At 37.1% G+C, this 19,110-nt stretch overlaps 2 protein-coding genes and 1 non-coding gene across 4 annotated transcripts; all 3 read left to right on the top strand.

Annotated features, from left to right (window-relative positions):
• The first annotated feature begins 2,680 nt into the window (after nt 1-2,680).
• Nucleotides 2,681-2,787, top strand: LOC122069598. The gene has a single exon (XR_006137494.1). It is a non-coding gene; the product is annotated as a small nucleolar RNA R71 (small nucleolar RNA).
• A 7,727-nt stretch (nt 2,788-10,514) lies between these two features.
• LOC122069590 (L-type lectin-domain containing receptor kinase SIT2-like) lies at nt 10,515-12,801 on the top strand. Of its 2 annotated transcripts, XM_042633641.1 has the most exons (2): nt 10,662-10,774; nt 10,882-12,801. In XM_042633641.1, exon 2 carries the CDS (start codon nt 10,898-10,900, stop codon nt 12,635-12,637), a length of 1,740 nt encoding a protein of 579 aa, XP_042489575.1. In that variant the 5' UTR covers nt 10,662-10,774; nt 10,882-10,897; the 3' UTR covers nt 12,638-12,801. The 2 variants fall into 2 exon arrangements, with proteins under 2 accessions (XP_042489574.1, XP_042489575.1); XM_042633640.1 differs by having other exon boundaries at nt 10,515-12,801.
• A 3,541-nt stretch (nt 12,802-16,342) lies between these two features.
• Nucleotides 16,343-18,745, top strand: LOC122069596 (L-type lectin-domain containing receptor kinase IV.1-like). Its single transcript, XM_042633652.1, has one exon. It carries the CDS (start codon nt 16,494-16,496, stop codon nt 18,495-18,497), a length of 2,004 nt encoding a protein of 667 aa, XP_042489586.1. The 5' UTR covers nt 16,343-16,493; the 3' UTR covers nt 18,498-18,745.
• The last annotated feature ends 365 nt before the right edge of the window (nt 18,746-19,110 follow it).

Below are 19,110 nucleotides of genomic sequence, written 5' to 3'. Positions count from 1 at the left end.
ATGGTCGGTTCATGGGTATTCCTTTCTTGAGTGCATGGATCATGTAGACAGATTTCCAGGTTGTATTCATTCAAAACGTTCTCAGGAGAACCTTCTGTATTTGACAGATCCTCCACTGTTGGCATATTATCTCTAAAGGGGGAAATATCTTTAGGGAGAGAGGATCTTTTATCTCCTTCCATATGAGGAGGATTGCGATGGATCTCGCCAGAAGCCATGTCCGCACCACCCTCTACCTCCACCGCCTGCAAGTGACCAGTAGAGTGGCGTTCAGCATCATCCATGTCTGCATGAGTTCAGTTTTGATTCTTCTTGGCTCTGCACTGCTCGGCAGCATGCCCCAACTTTTTACAAATAATGCATCCACTATACCATCTTCATACACAATCCATTGTTTGAACCAAAAATAAACCTCCTTGCCCGGCTGTTTCCTTTCGACCTGGATTTCCTCCACTCTGGTGCCACTCATCGGCACTTCCACCAGCACCCTAGCATAGCTCCCCATAATACCATGCAGCATCCTACGATCCACCTCCACTGGCCTTCCTAAGGCTTTGGCCATGGAGAAAATAATTTTCTCGTGCCAATACTCCATGGGAAGTTCTGGATATCGTATCCACACCAGCTTGGTCTGAATAAGGTCCTCATGAATACTAAACTCCGGCCGCCATCGTTGGAATCTAATGACGTGCCCTTTGACTTTGATGAGACCTCTTTTCCACATCGAGGCCATGTCTCCCTCAATTTCAAATCGGAAAAGAATGAATCCTTTACCCAACGGCGCAAGGTTCACCTTACCCTTCAAATTCCAGACATTTTTTGCATCAGTCCTCACTTCATCCTTCGAGACAGTGAAAATTAACCTGCCCAATCAAAGCGTAAGAGAAAGATTGTAATTTCTCTTCATACGCCTCCTGAGGAATAATGATCTTTGTAACGGTTCCATCATGTATCAGATCAGGAAGATCATCTATGTTCGGCATAGTTTTCTTCGCTGCAGCTACGTAAGATTGTTTGCTTCCTCCATTGATCACCTCCTCCGTAGGGTGATTCTTTTCAGCTAATCCACCAGAGACGACATTTTCAGTTTCAGAGACTGGCGGAGGTAGAGAGTTGTGCTCCGATCTCCAAAAATCAATAATCCTCCGTTGCTTCCCTCTATCGGGTGGTCGATCGCAAATCCCCCCATCCCTCTCAGAGCTTCTCTCTCTTGTGTTCTCCATCGTCATTTTTTTCTTTTTCCACTTTATTTTATTTGTTTTTCTTTTTGTTTTTTTGAGCTTGCTAAAAGATGAAGTCCTACTTTAGCTTTTGGCTAATGATCATACCATTCGGTTGCTTGATGTATGAAAATAAAAGTTTTGATTAAGGTACCCATTTTAAACATATAAAAACCCTATTGAGAAGAAAAAAAAAACAAATTTGTGTCTTGGGATGGGACTTTCTTTCGAAAAATAAGAGACCCCTGTTTTATGGTGTTGGACCATATGTAAGTCTATGGGTTCCTTGTACATTTGATTTGGAGTTGAGACCTTCTTTTTAATTTAGCATGAGTTAACATATGCACAATTTAAATAAAATGTGAAATGTGATATAAAGAAGAATAAGAGTTGATTCTCTTGGAACTAGACAAGTCATTGCACCTCAGGAAGCATGGTATCTTGATCGAAATTCTTTGGGAGGAAACTTCTGTAGGAACTCTAGCATCATTGTTTTTGTGGGCATATACAAAAAGTAAAGCTACATAGTAACTTGGGTGTCTGATGTTTGCTCTACCATGTCATTCAGGCCAAAATTAGTGGAGTAGAATAGAGTTTATTAAGCAAAAAAAGGAGAAAAAATGTGCAAATGTCATTAATGCTTGGTAATATATTTTGGTCGAAAACACTCCAATGCCTTAGTCATTGGTTCCCTATTTCTTGACAAGTGGTTTTACCTTAAGATAAGGATGTTTTGGAAGAGACAAGGTGAGTTCCAAATTAAGAAATATGCTAGTGCCTGAAATTGATAAAGGATAATAAAAGTTCAAGTGTGGGGGTCCCTTGTAAGAGAAATTTTCTTTGCTCCGGATCGGTATGGTCCTTATCTTTAGCCAAGATTGGGTTTGTTTATTCTGAATTTTGGGTGTATATTCACTGCAAACACCCACGAGACACAACTCGTCCACTAGGGGTGACCTTGAGTATGAAAATTGGAAGGCCTTGCTTGGTTGCCTTAATTCCAGGAGAAATTTGGATGATTTCTCCATCTTGAATTGTAGGTGTTACTATATGGATTATTCTGGTATAAAGCATTAATACTATCATTAGAAGTGCCCCCAAAGGTGTTGAGGCATTCTTCTATGACATGTCTAGGGGATTGGCACCAAGCACAAATCTTAACTAAATTGATTGATGATGGCTCTCTAGGAACAATAGTCTCAATCCTCTTGATTAGGCTATCCAAATGGGCTTCCTTGGCTACTATCCCATCCACAAAATATCCTTTCCCTCATATGGTTATTTCACTCTCTTGGGTTGATTCTCACTCACGGGTTTTATCAACTAAGCCAAGTAAGAATTCTCATGCCTTTCCTTCATCTGCAAAGGATGTGAATCCCTTAGGGCACATAGACTCTATCATTTGTTTAGTTGGGTAATCAATACTCTCATAAATTATTTGACATAAATGTCATAAGTCTAGGCCATGGTGAGAGCATTCTTGAAGTAGATCCTTGAATCTCTCCATAAGTTTGAAAAATGACTCACTAGGCTTTTGCCTAAACTGAAGGATATCACTTCTAAGCTTATTGGTCTTATGAGTTGGGAAAAATTTCTTAAGGAAGGCAACTGCAAACTGTTCCTATGAGGTTATGGAATTTGTGGGTTATCCATACAACCACATCTTAGCTTGGTCTTTCAATGCAAAAGTAATAAACCTAAGCTTAACACCATCATCAGAAAGTTATTGGATCTTAATTAGAACACATACCTCTTCAAATTCCCTTAGAAATAGGTATGCATCCTCAGAGGTCAACCCATGGAAGTGGGGCGACATAGTGATGTATTAAAATTTGAGTTCAAAATTATTGCCTTGGGACTGTGGTAGAACTATACAAGAAAGTTGGGCTATTCTAGTAGGGTAGAACCTATCTTTCAGAGATTTAGGTGGGGGATTTTGCTATTGGTCTCCCATATTGAAGGGTTTTAAAGAAAGCAAACGTATTGGGTCACTACTTGTTGGATCTCTTCTTTCTAACCGATTCTTAATATTACGTACCCACCTAACACTCATGCAACAGGAAACTACCCACAACTAGAGTAAGACAAGCACAAAAGAATAGATAGCAAAACTTTCTCTTTTTTTTATGATTTTTTTTTTTTTTTTTTTACCTTTTGTGAGCTTACCGGCAGGGATTCGGGGTTACTCAGGTCAATTCCAGAGGTACTGCTACAGGGTGAAACCTGTCTTTATCATACTGTGAGGCATGGCGACCTCCACTGATACAACTATTATTGCAAGTTGATCTTCTCAGAAATTCAATAAAAGAAAAGGAAAAACAAAATAAAACAAACAAAGCACTCCGATTTACTAAAAGAAAGCAAAAAATAGCATGAAACTGTCTCCCTGGCAACGGCACCAAAAACTTGTTTGAGATTTTAAAATGTAACCACAAGCATACGGATCAGTGTAGCTACGGGTCAAACATAGGGATAGCAGCCACTTTATTTTTTTACTTCTTTTAATAATGCGAAAGTGAATCGATTAATGATTGTGATCTAATTCTAATTACCGTCCTAAACCTATGTATCTAAAATAATGTCCTAACCATTCGTCATCTAAGAATTTAAATACGCAAGCCACACAATTAAAATTAAATAAAAAAATAATTGAAAATAAACAACCCATGCAATTAAAAGCAATGAAGGAAGAAAAAAACTGAAATAAAAATAAAGTAAAAGAAAGGGGATAAAGCTAGAGAGAGACTCACAAGTAGGTTTCTCTACTTAGCCCGAGGTATGCATCATAATATGAGCTTCCCTACTTGACCAGAGAGTCACTCTTACAAAGATTCCTCTACTTGGTTTAAGGGAAAGGGAAACAATTAAAATAAAAACAATAAAATGATGATTATATGGCTAGGAGGGGCAAAGCCAACACATAAAATAGCCATGAACCTTGGGATAAAGGGATAGCAATAATATAATGACTGAAATTAAAATCCTAAATTAAGAAAGAAAGGATAGTCAGAATAGGGAATGAGAGGGGGAGAAAAGACTACTGAAGGAGCTTACTTACTTGAACTTCAACCCTTGAACTGAAAACTTGATCGATTTGAGATACTACCAGTACAAAAAACTAGATCTAGAATAAACCAAATCTGAAATTTCTAATACTAAAGAAAACAAATCTGAAGAAAAAAAATTGAAATTGAAAGACATGCTTCATAGTTTGTTCTTGTCACCTAAAACTAAACCTAGAACTAGAACTTGAAAATTACAACTTCAATTGCTTAAACAATAAAAATAAAAGACTGAATCAAAAACAAAAGGGCTTGCATTAATTGAATAAAAATAACTTACAAAAGTGTTTAAAGCATAAGCCTAGAACTAGAGCTAGAGAAAGAGAAAACTAGAGAAAGAAATAGAGCAACGAAAAAAACCCTAAAGAAGAATGAAGTGCCTCCTCCCCTTGTGTTAATTATATTATATAGAGAATGGTGGAGGGAAGCTAACAATTTTAGCTTCTAAAAAAAAAAGATTTTTTTTATCTTGTTGATGAGGTGGAGGAGAGAGAAGATAGAGAATTGTAGGAAGTAGGGAATCTCTAACGATTTTACTTCTTTTTTCCTTCTTTTCCTTATTTCTCTCTCCTCTTGCATAAGAAACCCTTTAAAAAGAATGAAGTGCCTCCTCCCCTTGTGTTAATTCTATTATATAGAGAATGGTGGAGGGAAGCTAACAATTTTAGCTTCTAAAAAAAAAAAGATTTTTTTTATCTTGTTGATGAGGTGGAGGAGAGAGAAGATAGAGAATTGTAGGAAATAGGGAATCTTCAACGATTTTGCTTCCTTTTTCCTTCTTTTTCCTTATTTGTCTCTCCTCTTGCATAAGAAACCCTTTGGCCGACCTCCTTTGAATGATGAATAGGAGAGAGAAAATTTTCTAAAAAAACTCAATAAAATGGTAGTTAAGAGGTTTGAACTTGAGACCTCCTAATAAGCAAGGGATTTTGCACACCACAACTCACCAACTATGCTAAGTAGTTGTTATTACCAAAAATGAATCTTCAATCACTTAAGGTTGTGGTCTATCGATCCTTGTTGGTATTTAGAATATTCCTTATACCCCTGGGACAACTGCAGACGGGCTGGTTCTGCATCTCGATTCAGTTCTGATCCATTATTTTTTTTCTGGCCTGAAAAGAATAATCACTTGTACAGTTGACTAAACGAATGTGTACTTTTAATTGAACATGTCCATCTTGCTCAGAATTTCGTCCTCTTCGCAACCATGAAAATAAATAGGACTTCTTTATAAGTAAAACTGGAGATATAGCACCCGATAGTCCTTAAGGCCTTGAAAATATAAAACCTGCAAAAAGAGAGTAAAACCCAAGGTAGCTCCATTCTAAATATGTAAAATGCATGTTTTACTATCCTAGATTTCACACATAAATGTGCTCATCACCGTCCTATCAGTCCCTATATAAATATGAAATCAATTTCAGTTTCAGTTTTTGTAAAAGTCATCAAAACAACAACGATTATAAATAACAAAGCAATGATCAAGGAAGTCTCACATCCCTCCTCAATCAAGGCTGGTAATGTAAAGCATCATTACCACAATAACATATCTCATATATCAAAATAGTATATTTATGTTAGCTGGTGTTTTTAAAAACATATGCACAAACAAAAACTCATGTGGTATAAGAATCATGTAATGCACAAAGTACATTACTCCATGCAATCATAATTATAACTTAACATATAATATTATAAACTAACATTATGTAATCAATGTTCTATTTAGAAAATTGTGCTATGTACATATAATGCAAATCATGGCGCAAAATTCAATTTGTTTCCTTATTCTCCCATATACATAACATTAGATTTACAAAATCATATTTTTAAATGATAAAACATCATAAAATATAAGGTTTAGAATAGATCTACTGTTTATAAAATTGTCTTTTGGATAACACTATAAAAATAATCAAGTTAGGGTAGAGGTTCCACTCACTTTGATGTCGTTTCTAAATTCTGCCACAGCTTATTCTGCCCACTGACATAGAAAAATAGGAAATAAATATCTCTAAAACTCCAAATATAATGAAATTATATCCTATTGAAACCTAACTCATATATACAAGTCTCATATAAATATCACATAAAATAACCCTGCTTAGGTTAGGTATCAATCTCCCTCAAAAATGATCTTCAGACTGTAACAGATTCTGACCAACAAATTTGAAAGATTCATTAACTCACTTTTCCGAACTCCAATCACTTCCAAATTTTTCAGAGATTTAGAAGACTCATGAAAGTTTCTACGATAAAATATTAGATTAAAACTCAAAGTCTATATGTCTCCGTCACGACTGTCATTCTCTGGGTACAGAAAACTCCCCTAACAGTGACCCATCTGAATATATGAATTATTAGGTATATCACATCAACTTCAAATTTAATGAAATTTTTATGAGATCCCGTAAACACATTCATATACTCCTATTAATTATTCTATATTATAAAATATAACTAACTATTTTTAATAATATAAACAATCTCAGACTACTGTTCTATCCAACCCAAAAATTACTATGAACATCTCAAAATCTTATTTTATCTCTTCTTAAACCCATAATTCAAAACCCAAAACTTTTAAATCATGATTAATCATCCAATTTGAATATAAGAAAGTAATTAAATCATGTTAAAAGTTATTATCTTGAAAACCATTCGAAATTTTGATTCTTTTCTCCTTTTTTTCTTCTTCTTCCCTCTCCTCTTTCTTCTCCACAATACCTTTCCTTTTCCCTTTTGGTTTTTTTCATATATAGAAAGTGAGAGGCAATAGAGCCACGTTTTTTGCTTCTATTTTTCCTCTCCAAATCATCTCCAACTCTATCTCTACCATTCCTACTTCATCTCCAACTCCCTCTCTTCCTTTATTCTAGTCACAGCTGATCTCCAACTCTTTCTCTCACTTATCCTACCTTATCTTACTTACTTTATACTCAAGTCTATCCAAATTTCAAAAGGTGTGTCTCAACTTTATTTGAAAAGACTTTATTTTTTTTTTAATTATTAATTAACAATAATTAATTAGTTAGGGTTGTTATCACTTATTTAATTAGACTATCTCAATGTGTACTTCTAGGCACTCCATTTTTATCCCAGCTGTACCCCTTATGGATTGATACAGTCGGTCTTCATTCAGTGGTTCAAAATCACCCTATAAATTTTCACTTCATCGAACCCCCAAAGGTTCATACGGTGAATGAAATTTGGACTCAAATTCAGTCCAAAGAAAGGTTTATATGCTCTTTATCAACTGAAATTCAATAGAAGAGCATACAGAACAAAATTAATGATCCTATCTTTCAAGTTAGAGTTCAAAACTTCCAAGTTCAACTTGAAAAGGAAGTCTGTTCAAATATCCCTACGGCATTTTGGTCTAGGAAAACACAAATTGTTACTCTTCTATATGAAAATAACTTTTTTGAAAATCAGATTCCCACAAAAGCTCAGGCAGCTCAAATGCCTAATCATTTAAGGAAAATTTGGCACAAAGAAATATCTGAACTCCTTGCAAAAGGTCTTATTAGACCCAGTAAATCTCCTTGGAGTTGCACTGCTTTTTATGTGAACAATAATGTTGAAATCAAAAGGGGTGCACCCAGATTGGTAATCAACTACAAACCTTTAAATAAGGTTCTTAAGTGGATTTGATACCCTATCCCTAATAAGAGGGATCTTCTCAATAGATTATACGCCTCCAGCTTATTTTTTAAATTTGATATGAAATCAGGGTATTGGAAAATTCAGATTGCAGAACAAGATAGGTATAAGATAGCTTTTGTTGTCCCATTTGGCCAGCATGAATGGAATGTTATACCTTTTGGTCTTAAGAATGCTACATCTGAATTTCAAAATATTATGAATCAGATTTTTAATCAATATTCACAGTTTATAATTGTGTATATTGATGATGTCCTTATTTATTCTCAGGACATTGCCCAGCATTGGAAACATCTAAATCTATTCTTCTTTGTTATTCGTCAAGCAGGACTTGCTGTCTTTGCTAAAAAGATAAATTTATTTCAAACTAAAATTCGCTTCTTGGGACATTACATCTCATTTGGATTTATTATTCCCATAGAACAAGCTATTCAGTTTGCTGATAAATTTCCTGATGAAATAACAGACAAGACTCAACTTCAAAAGTTTCTTGGTAACCTAAATTACATTACTAAATTCTATAAAGATTTAGCAAAGGACACCAAACCTTTGTTCAACAGGCTTAAGCAGCAGCCCGAATCATGGACAACTGTACATACTGACACTGTCTGCAAAATCAAGCTCAAAGCTAAAGAATTACCGTGCTTTAGTATAGCACGACCTGATTGTTTTAAGATTGTTGAGACGGATGCATCTAAATTCAGATACGGCCATACACTGAAGCAAAGATGTCCTAACCTTTCTAAGGAAGTTTTAGTACACTTTGCTTCTGGTACCTGGAATCCTACTCAACAAAAATATTCAACAATAAAAAGGAGATTCTTTCAATAGTCCTATGTATAACTAAATTTGAAAGTGATCTTCTAAATCAACATTTTTTTGTTCGCATTGACTGCAAAGAGGCTAAAGATGGCCTCGAGAAAGATGTAAAAAATATGGCTTCAAAACAGATATTTGCTTGATGGCAGTCGCTACTTTCTGTTTTTTATTTTAACATTGAATTTATTAAAGGTGAATCTAACAGTTTGCCTGACTTTTTAACTCGAGAATTTTTGCAGGGCTCCTAAGAAGGCGATCATCCCTGCCTCACCAAATAAAGATGTTGCCTCAACCTCTTCTAGGCAACTTCAAGAAAGCCCCACTCCTATTTCTTCTCAATCTCCTACAACAACCTTAAAGGTTGTCAATAACTCCCCTTTCATAGAAACCAACTTTATCCCAGTTATACGCATTGAATCTATTGCACATTAGAATCATGTAATTAAAAAAAGTCAAATTATAGTCCAGTGGAAAATGGTAAATTAGGGTTCAAAGGCAAAATGGTAATTTGTATGACAAAACCCTAAATTTATTCTCTATTGTAGTTATATCTAATTGATGAGTTTTAGCACTTACTAAGGATTAATGCACCCTCAATGGTTTGGTATTCCCACTTTAAATCACCCTGACCCTACAATGGTCAAAAGACAAAAATACCACTAGTCAGATTTCAGAGTATTACATCAAGAGAGCTTTCAATGAAAAAGTATTGGATCCCCCTTTGATGGAGGCTTGCCTTGATATTTATAGGTTGCTAATGGAGAGAGAAGGAGAGACATTTGTGGAGAGTCCTGTTAGGCGTAGAATCCTTGAGGGGAATGGCTTTATGATTTCGGGAATATTTTGGTTTCCAGGGCATGTCCTGGGAATATTCCTCTTTCATCTTGAAAGTACAAGTCGTGAGAAGGGTGGACACTTCTGGTGACGTGCAGTGGCTTGAGTCTTGCCCTTATAATCAAGGGTCACATCCCTTAAATGTAGGAGTGGACGTGCGCATGCTTCTGGGCGCCTTTCTTGTGTGTATCGAACCGAGGTGATGGCCGACCCGAAGCGACAGGTTGGCCTGAGGAGAGCCGAGGTGACAGGTCAACCTGAGGGGAGACTGAGGTGACGGGTCGGCCTAAGGAGAGACAAGGTGGTAAGTCGACCATGAGCCGAACCGAGGTGGTAGGTCTGCCTAAGGAGAGATCAAGGTGGTAAGTCGGCCTGAGAAGAGACCGAGGTGGCAAGTCGACCTAAGGGGAAACCGAGGTGGCATGTCGGCCATGAGCCGAACCAAGGTGGTGGGTCAGCCATCTGTCTAGATTTGCATACACACTTTAGCCGTGTTGAGGATGAGGACATATTCGGCCTCATTAGGAGGTATAATAGACAATTCACTCCAAATGGAGTTAGTTGCAATATTATAAATATTAGAGGGGCAAAAGAGAACAAGCACTAAATATAGTGGTACCCAAGTCTAATGAAATTATAGGATAGAATAGAGAAAAGAGGAGAGATGGTCGGAAGAGGTTTCGGGGTTTTTTCTTAAGACCCGTCCACTAAGGAACTTGGAAGGAGAGTCATTTTGGTCCTCTAGGAACTAATTTGGATTCCGGACTCAACTCAAACCAATAATGGCTCCATAGACAGAGAGACAGACTTCCACGAAAGGAAAAAAAAGTCAAACGAAAGCTTTTTGGTGTCGAAAAAGTCAAGCTTGCTTTCGTAGACTATTATTTTTTCCAATTTCGTCCAAAACACCAATTAAAAAATGATGTAATTAACAGATAAACCCATAAAATCTCAGGAGGACAATGAGTGAATCACCAACTCTTTGGAGATCTTTAGACAATGTTCCTCGAGTTTTTAGTCTGGTTTCTTCTCCTTGGACTGAGATCTGCAGCTTCACAACAAGATGTTGGTTTCACCTACAATGGATTCCGAGGAGTTAACATGAGCTTGGACGGCTTAGCACAGATTACAAACAATGGCCTCCTTATTTTGGTGAACACCAGTCTTCAACAGGTGGGTCATGCTTTCTACCCTCATCCAGTTCATTTCAGGAATTCATCTACTGGTGATGCTTTATCCTTCTCCACTACTTTTGTATTTGCCTTATGGAAATCAACAAGATTTGGTGGCCCTGCAATGGGGTTTGTGATTGCACCTTCAAAAGAATTCCCAGGTGCTTTACCAGCTAATTATATGGGCATCTTCAACACAACCACCATCGGCAAATCATCCAGCCATATCATTGCAATTGAGCTCGATGTCCTCCAAAACAGAGAGTTCAATGATATTGATTCGAACCATGTCGGTATCGATATCAATGACTTGAAATCTGTTCAATCTGCATCTGCTTCTTACTTCAGTGATCAAGAGAATCGGCGTGTGAACATAAGCCTCAACAGTGGACAACCCTTGCAACTCTGGGTGGAATACTCTGGTGCAGAGAAGCAACTTAATGTCACTTTAGCTCCTATTAATGTCCCTAAACCAACCATCCCACTCTTGTCCTGGAAAATTGATCTTTCTCAGATCATTGTGGATCCCATGTTTGTGGGTTTCTCTTCAGCTACATACACCTTGCCTGTATCCCATTATGTTTTAGGATGGAGTTTTCAAATGAATGGGAAAGCAAAACAACTCAATATCTCCCAACTTCCTAGCCTTCCTAATCATAACACACATAAAACTAGACCTAGCAGGCCTGTTATTGTTGCAGTTTCTGTGACAGGTTCTGCATTAGTGTTGATCTCCATCTTCTTCATCATCCAATTTATAGAGAAAAGGAAGAACAAGTTCGCCGAAGTGCTTGAAGATTGGGAACTCGATTATGGACCTCGCAGGTTCAAATATAAAGATCTCTACATAGCCACAAAGGGGTTCAAGGACAAGGAGCTTCTTGGAAGTGGTGGATTTGGTAGAGTCTACAGAGGTGTATTGCCCACAACCAAGACAGAAGTTGCAGTGAAGCAAGTCTCCCATAATTCTAGACAAGGGGAGAGGGAATTCATTGCTGAGATCATCAGCATCGGTAAATTGAGGCATCGGAGCATTGTACCACTCTTGGGCTATTGTCGTCGTAAGGGAGAGCTTCTTCTAGTCTATGATTTCATGCCTAATGGGAGTTTAGACAAATTCCTTTTTGATCAAACAACAACAAAGAAGATGCTGAATTGGTGTCAAAGATTTCGGGTCATCAAAAGCGTGGCAGCTGCTTTATTATATTTGCACGAAGAATGGGAACAAGTTGTGGTTCATAGGGATGTAAAGTCCAGTAATATCTTATTGGATAAGGAGCTAAATGGAAGATTAGGAGATTTTGGACTTGCAAGATTATATGATCATGGAACTGATCCTCAAACCACTCATGTAGTGGGAACACTTGGTTACCTTGCACCAGAACTTTGTGAAACTGGGAAAGCAAGTCCTAGTGTGGATGTATTTGCATTTGGAGCTTTTTTACTGGAAGTTGCTTGTGGTAGAAGACCCATAGAGCCACAAGCATCCGAAAAGTCTATGGTGCTGGTGGATTGGGTGATCTCATGTTGGATAAGCGGCACCATTCTCGAAACTGTGGACCCAAAATTGGAGATGAATTATGAAGTAGAAGAAATGGAGTTGGTGTTGAAACTTGGGTTACTTTGTTCACATTCTAATCCAACTGCAAGGCCAAGAATGCGACAAGTGGTCCGCTATTTAGAGGGAGAAATTCTTCTGCCAGACTTAACATCTTTGTATCAAAGCAAAGCCGCCATTGCTGACTTTAGTACTTTTGTGCCTTCTGAAGGTTCTAGTGATGTCTCCGTTCGTTGTCCTTTTCTTGGTGGCCAAATAACTCGGTCATCATCAACTGTAGAATCTGTACTCTCTGGAGGACGCTGAGTTTGTTGGGTTATTAATTGTAGGTTTGATTGTAATCCAAGTATAATTAGATTGGGTTTCTGTTTATTTGATGCAGATAAGTAATCTGTGTACATCCTTTGATAATTTCACTTTTATTCACCAGTGGCCCATTGTTTAGTTAACAATTAAGTTTATTTCTTCCCTTTGTTTCTTTTATTTTAATGTTAATTTGTTGGTCATTTGGTTTTGTTAAGTTTTGGAGGTCCCCCACCCACCCTTAAAAAAAAAAAAAAAAAAAAAAAAAAAAGGTGCGTTTTGGAGGTCCCCCAACCCTACATTTAAAAGAAAAAAAAAAAGAGGTTGGATTTTGATAAGGGTGTAAATTCAATACAGTATCGGTATTTGGTATGGTATCTGTATGATGCAAGCATATATATCCCATATCAATACCGCAGTGATTTGGTACCAGAACCTCATATCGATATTGTACCAAATTAGTTCAGTTTAATATTTGATACCAGTTTTTGGTATGATATAGGTATTTGATACGGTATTGGTATTGTAGAGTGTGTTTTTTAAGTCATATCCCATATCAATACCACACCAAATAGTGACTCATACATGAACCTCATACCCGTACCGAATTAATTTGGTATGATTCATTACTAGTAATTTGATATGGTATTGGTTTTGATTTTCGGTACAAGTTGACACCCTTAGGTTTTGGAGGCATAGAAGCCTATCACATCAATATTTTCACCACTAGGTTACCAACCCCGTTAGTATCAACTAATAATGACTAGGAATAGAATTTTTATGACCATGTAAAATTTGGATGTGAACTCTATATTTGTTGTGAGAAAATAAATTGGGATGTTGAGAGAATATAATTTTTTGTTCCTTTTGTAAGAATAATGCAAAATATAAGAGAATTTAATAGTTATAAAAAGAAATCAACAGCATGGACACAAAATTCAACCTATATCATTAAGGGAATTGCATGGGTATTCAAATTCTTACAAAGGACATGTTAATTAGACAAAGTTCAATGGGTGATTGGACATAGATGGACTTATAATGCTATAGAGGGAAAATAAACTTTAATTTGGATTGTGTTAATAGCTAAATTAATTATATTTACCTCAATTCATGAGTATGGGAACCTCCCCAAATCCAATTATTTACGGTAGAAAAATAAGGACCTGAAAATCCTCACAATGGAGGGACAATCTGAACATTTCTCCAATAGTTGGATGTGATGTAACACCCTAATTTCACATTGAACCATGATATTGTTTGTTTTAGGGTGAACCCCTCACGGCTTTAAAACGCTTCGTGACCATGGAAAGGGTGCTAAAGCTTATCAAAGTCGATGTCGGCTAAAGAGCCTACCATATTCAAAATCTCCCATGTTTCTTTTTCAACCTTCGACGCTCAACGGTTTTGAGTCATTTCTTAAACGTGACATTAGATCAATAGGCAAGAAATGACTCACTAGGGTAAAAGGCTAAGAAACGAGATGGTGAAATGAGCCAAAAACCTTTAATCTCACATTAGATAGATAGTCTCACATCAAATAAAGAGAAATCGAGATATTGAGCTATTGATAAAAGTTGGCTTCCTTAGCATAGGATGATGCGTTTCAAAACCATGAGGAAAAAACCCCAAAGCAAACAGTATTAATTGTAATTAATCAACCCACTTAATGGAAATAATTCACTTATGCACACCTTAAACTAGAGTTTCAAATATGGAACCAAGATCAAGATCGATCTCGAAACCAGCATGAATCAACCCTAAATTCATCTATCAGATACTTCATAATATTTTAAGTCGTCAAATAATTTATTCACACCTCTTAAGATGGTATCTAATGTTGGTGTATGATGTCTTGTATTCCGTCGCAGTTTAATCCAGGGAGTACTGGTGCAGCACCTAGACAGCCAGGAGGGTAATTGTAGTTTAATCCGAATTAGGGTGGCAATTGTAGTTTAATCCGGATTAGGGTTTTTCTCGCTATATATTTGTAGCGAGGGTTTCTTTCTCTGTAATGCAAGCAATACTGAGAGGTGTGAGGACGAGCGTTGTAACCCTATTCTCCATTGATAGTGAAGCGGGATCTCATCTCACCGGGGACGTAGGCAACCTTGCCGAACCTCGTAAAGTCCGTGTGCATTGTTTGTTTTGTTTTTCCATTATCTTCTGTATCGTTTTAGGGTTGCGTTTCTACAATCTCACTCGTCTGTAGCACACACACGATCTGTAGCACAATCCAGATGATCAACACGTAATGATTTTGAAATTAACAGTGACGATATTGAAGGGAGAAGGAAGATATGTTGACCAATACATATATTGTATAATACTATTCATCAATTCGGTATCGGTATTATGTTGACCAATACCAGATTTATTACCATTATGGATTTTTTTTTTTTGGTGCAAACCATTATGGATTGACACATACGGTTGATGGACTTTCTTTGTCAAATATGAAGTTGGGACTTTCTTTGACATCTTAAGCGACGCACTTAGGATTATATTACCCAAAAAACAAAGACGCACTAAGGATTTAACAATGTGGAAAGCAAAGGTCAGTGAAAACGCTGCTCATAAGGTAGCTGAGCCAAGTCTTCACCAACAACTACATAAATAAAGGGTAACGTGCGCGTCGAGTCTTTTTTTTTGTTTTTTTGTTGAAGTGAGCGTCAAGTCTTCACCAACCAAAAAGAATGAACGGAACAATTGGACATCATTCATTCCATCCATTCAATGTTGTCTCATAATTGGAGAATTGACTCTAAGGTCATTGTTTTGGACTGAATTTTCTTTAAGCAATTGTAAAATATGTTTCATATTCCCATTGAATCATAGCTTCACCTTCCATATGGCCATCAATAGTTTAAGAAAATCAATATCTGAGTCTTAGTCTAGCATCCCAGTTAATGATCATAAGAAACAATAGAAGGAATATTATTCCAGGTTGGAGAGACCCTTGAAGCCGTCACATTTGGCCAGAGTAAACGTGTGAGGTAGAGGGAGGGGAATAATAGGATGTGTATTTTGAACAAGTGACATTTCCTTGGACTTGGATCCATTCTTCACTGTACTTGCCAAGAGATGTTTTCCAAAATAATTTGAAAATGACTTGTCGTCATTTCATTCTCAAGAATTGTCAATCTCTCTTTTTCTCTCTAACTTTTTTTTTCCTTTTTTGGCATAAGAATGGTTTAAGATAACGAAACCAATCTTGGGATCGACCTGATCGAACTGAATTATCCCTAGTTGTCATGAAAATTTTAATTTTTTTTTACCTTATTACCCTTCATCTATAATAATCCAATAATAAGATATCAGCCAAGAATTGGGATCGAATAAGATCATTACTGGTCTAAGTTGATTTCTTAAACCATGGGTGTAAGACCCAAACTCGATAGATACAGACGCACGAGGGACCACTTGGTCACACTTATTATTTACTACTTTGTTGTGCTTATATTTCTATTTTTTCTTGTTTATATTTCTTTCAAGTACATATGTAAACTAATTAGATTTACCTTTCTTACAAAAAGGAAAAAAAATTATTATATTAAGAAGGTAAAAGAGTAATATTACAAATTATATTGACAGTTTTTAATCGTCGATAAGAAAATCCCCATGTGGAAATAGAATGGAAGTACCTCATGAGTCAATAATATACTACAATCTCCTCTGCTTTTTGACTAACACCCTCAGCCCCAAATCAGTGTCAGCCTGCCATCATAGTGTCAGCCTGCCTTCATTGACCATGATTTCAATCAATTCGATCGTAAGTTCAAGCTAATCAGTATTTTGATTTAGAAAGAAGGCTGTATTCTCTTTCACGGAGTAAGTGAATGCCCAAATCTTGTATGCAATGTTCATCAATTTCGTGGTTTTGTTCCTTCTCCTTGGGCTGAGATCTGAAGCATCACAACAAGATGATATAGATTTCACCTACAATGGATTTCAAGGAGTTGACATGAGCTTGGACGGGGTAGCTCAGATTACAAACGATGGCCTCCTAATGGTTGTAAACACTAGTATGCAACAGAAGGGTCATGCCTTCTACCCTCATCCAATTCACTTCATGAATTCATCTTCAGGTAGTGTTTTCTCCTTCTCCACTACCTTTGTATTTGCCATGTTCTCTGAATTTGCGGTAAGTGATCCTGGAATGGCATTCATAATTGCACATTCAAGAGACTTCTCAAGTGCTTGGCCAAGTATTTATCTAGGCGTCTTCAATAAGACCAACAATGGCAATTCATCAAACCATGTTATAGCAATCGAGATGGATTCCATTCAAAATTTGGAATTCGATGACATCGATAGTAACCATGTTGGTATTGATATCAATGACTTGAAATCCGTCGATTCGGCTCCGGCGTCTTATTTCAGTGATCAAGAGAACCGATATGTGAACTTGACCCTCTCCAGCGGACGCACCTTGCAACTCTGGGTGGAATATTGTGGTGTACAGAAGCAACTTAATGTTACTTTAGCTCCATTTGAAGTCCCTAAACCAAAGACCCCTCTCTTGTCCTTTAACATTGATCTTTCTCCAACCATAGTAGATCCTATGTTTGTGGGCTTCTCATCATCTACTGCTGTCTCCAAAGCACCTCATTATGTGTTAGGTTGGAGCTTTAAGATGAATGGGAAAGCAAAAGATCTCACTCTCTCCCAACTTCCTAAGCTTCCTCGAATGGGACCTAAAACAGAACCTAGAATTTTTACCATTGGATTTCCTGTGATTGGTGCTAGTTTCATGCTCATGTCCATCTTCATCATCCAAATTATTGTAGCAAGGAGGAAGAAGTTCGCAGAAGTTTATGAAGATTGGGAACTTGAATATGGACCTCAAAGGTTCAAATATAAAGATCTTTACATAGCAACCAAAGGATTTGATGACAAGGAGCTTCTTGGTAGTGGTGGCTTTGGTAAGGTTTACAAAGGTATATTACCCACTTCAAAAGTAGAAGTTGCAGTGAAGAGAGTATCACATGATTCAAGACAAGGGGTGAAGGAATTCATTGCCGAGATCGTTAGCATCGGTAAATTGCAGCATCGAAACATAGTGACACTCTTGGGGTATTGCCGACGTCAAGGAGAGCTCCTTCTAGTCTATGATTTCATGCCCAACGGGAGTCTAGACAAGTTCCTTTTTAATCAATCTACAACAACATTGAGCTGGAATCAAAGATTTCAAATAATCAAAAGTGTGGCATCGGCGTTACTGTATCTTCATGAAGAATGGGAACAAGTTGTGATTCACAGAGATGTGAAGTCTAGTAATGTGATGTTAGACAAGGAGCTAAATGGAAGATTGGGAGATTTTGGGCTTGCAAGATTATATGATCATGGATGTGATCCTAAATCCACCCATGTGGTGGGGACCTTTGGTTATATTGCACCAGAACTTTGTAAAACTGGTAAAGCAAGCCCTAGTGTGGATGTGTTTGCATTTGGGATTTTTTTGCTTGAAGTTGCTTGTGGTAGGAGACCTATACAGTTTCATGAATCAGAAGAGCGTCTTGTGTTGCTGGAATGGGTGATCTCGAGTTTCAATATGGGTGTGATTCTTGAAACTGCAGATCCCAAATTGGAGATGAATTATGAAGTGGAGGAAATGGAATTGGTGTTAAAACTTGGATTGCTTTGCTCTCATTCCATTCCAACTGCAAGGCCATCTATGCGACAAGTTATGTACTTTTTGGAGGGAGAGGCTTCACTACCAGAGCTGCGATCTCTTAATGGGAGCCTTTTTTTCACTGCAGAAGGTACTGGTGATGATGTCTCTATTTGGTTTCCTTACCATATGAGTGCAGTGACTCCGCAATCATCCATTGCAGATTCTCTACTCTCTGGAGGACGTTGATGACTCTTATCTGATTAAAGGTTATTTGATAGGTGTTAAACTTATATGATGCAAACTTGCAAGGCAAAGCCTTTGTTGATGGCACGGACTGAGCGCCCCCCCCCCCCCCCCCCCTGTGAGCTTTTGTTCTTAATAGTTCTTAATAGTTTTCTTTTCTCTATGGCGGATTGAGCCACCTTTAGGTTTGAAGGTGTCAAATAATTTGTAACCTACTTTTTAGCCCATTTAATGTATTTATTTTTTTATTTTATTTTTTTTAGGTTGGTTAAAGGTAAAATACAATTTTTCAAATCAGGATAAATGTTGTTATTTCACATATGCACTCAAATATGTGCATGATTTTTTTGGTAGGAAAAAATGTGCATAGCAATGACCTATTTTGATAATAACATAATGATACGTCACTCTCAAATTATGTTTGAAAATCCTTTTACATTTCTAACTTAACAACTTAAATAAGATGATCAAATAAAGAAAAATCTTCTCCAGACGCCAATGTACTATCTCCATCTCACTTATTGTTTTTTCTATCCTATCTTGATCATGTTAGCTTAATGTGGACTATATATACCATTCTTCCTCCACTGGTGTGACATGGGAGATTCTCCCCCCC

This window comes from Macadamia integrifolia, unplaced genomic scaffold (assembly GCF_013358625.1).
Source record: "Macadamia integrifolia cultivar HAES 741 unplaced genomic scaffold, SCU_Mint_v3 scaffold662, whole genome shotgun sequence".
Lineage (NCBI taxonomy): Eukaryota > Viridiplantae > Streptophyta > Magnoliopsida > Proteales > Proteaceae > Macadamia > Macadamia integrifolia.
The sequence above is the reverse complement of the archived record's forward strand: the minus strand, read 5'-3'. Positions and strand labels throughout refer to the sequence as shown.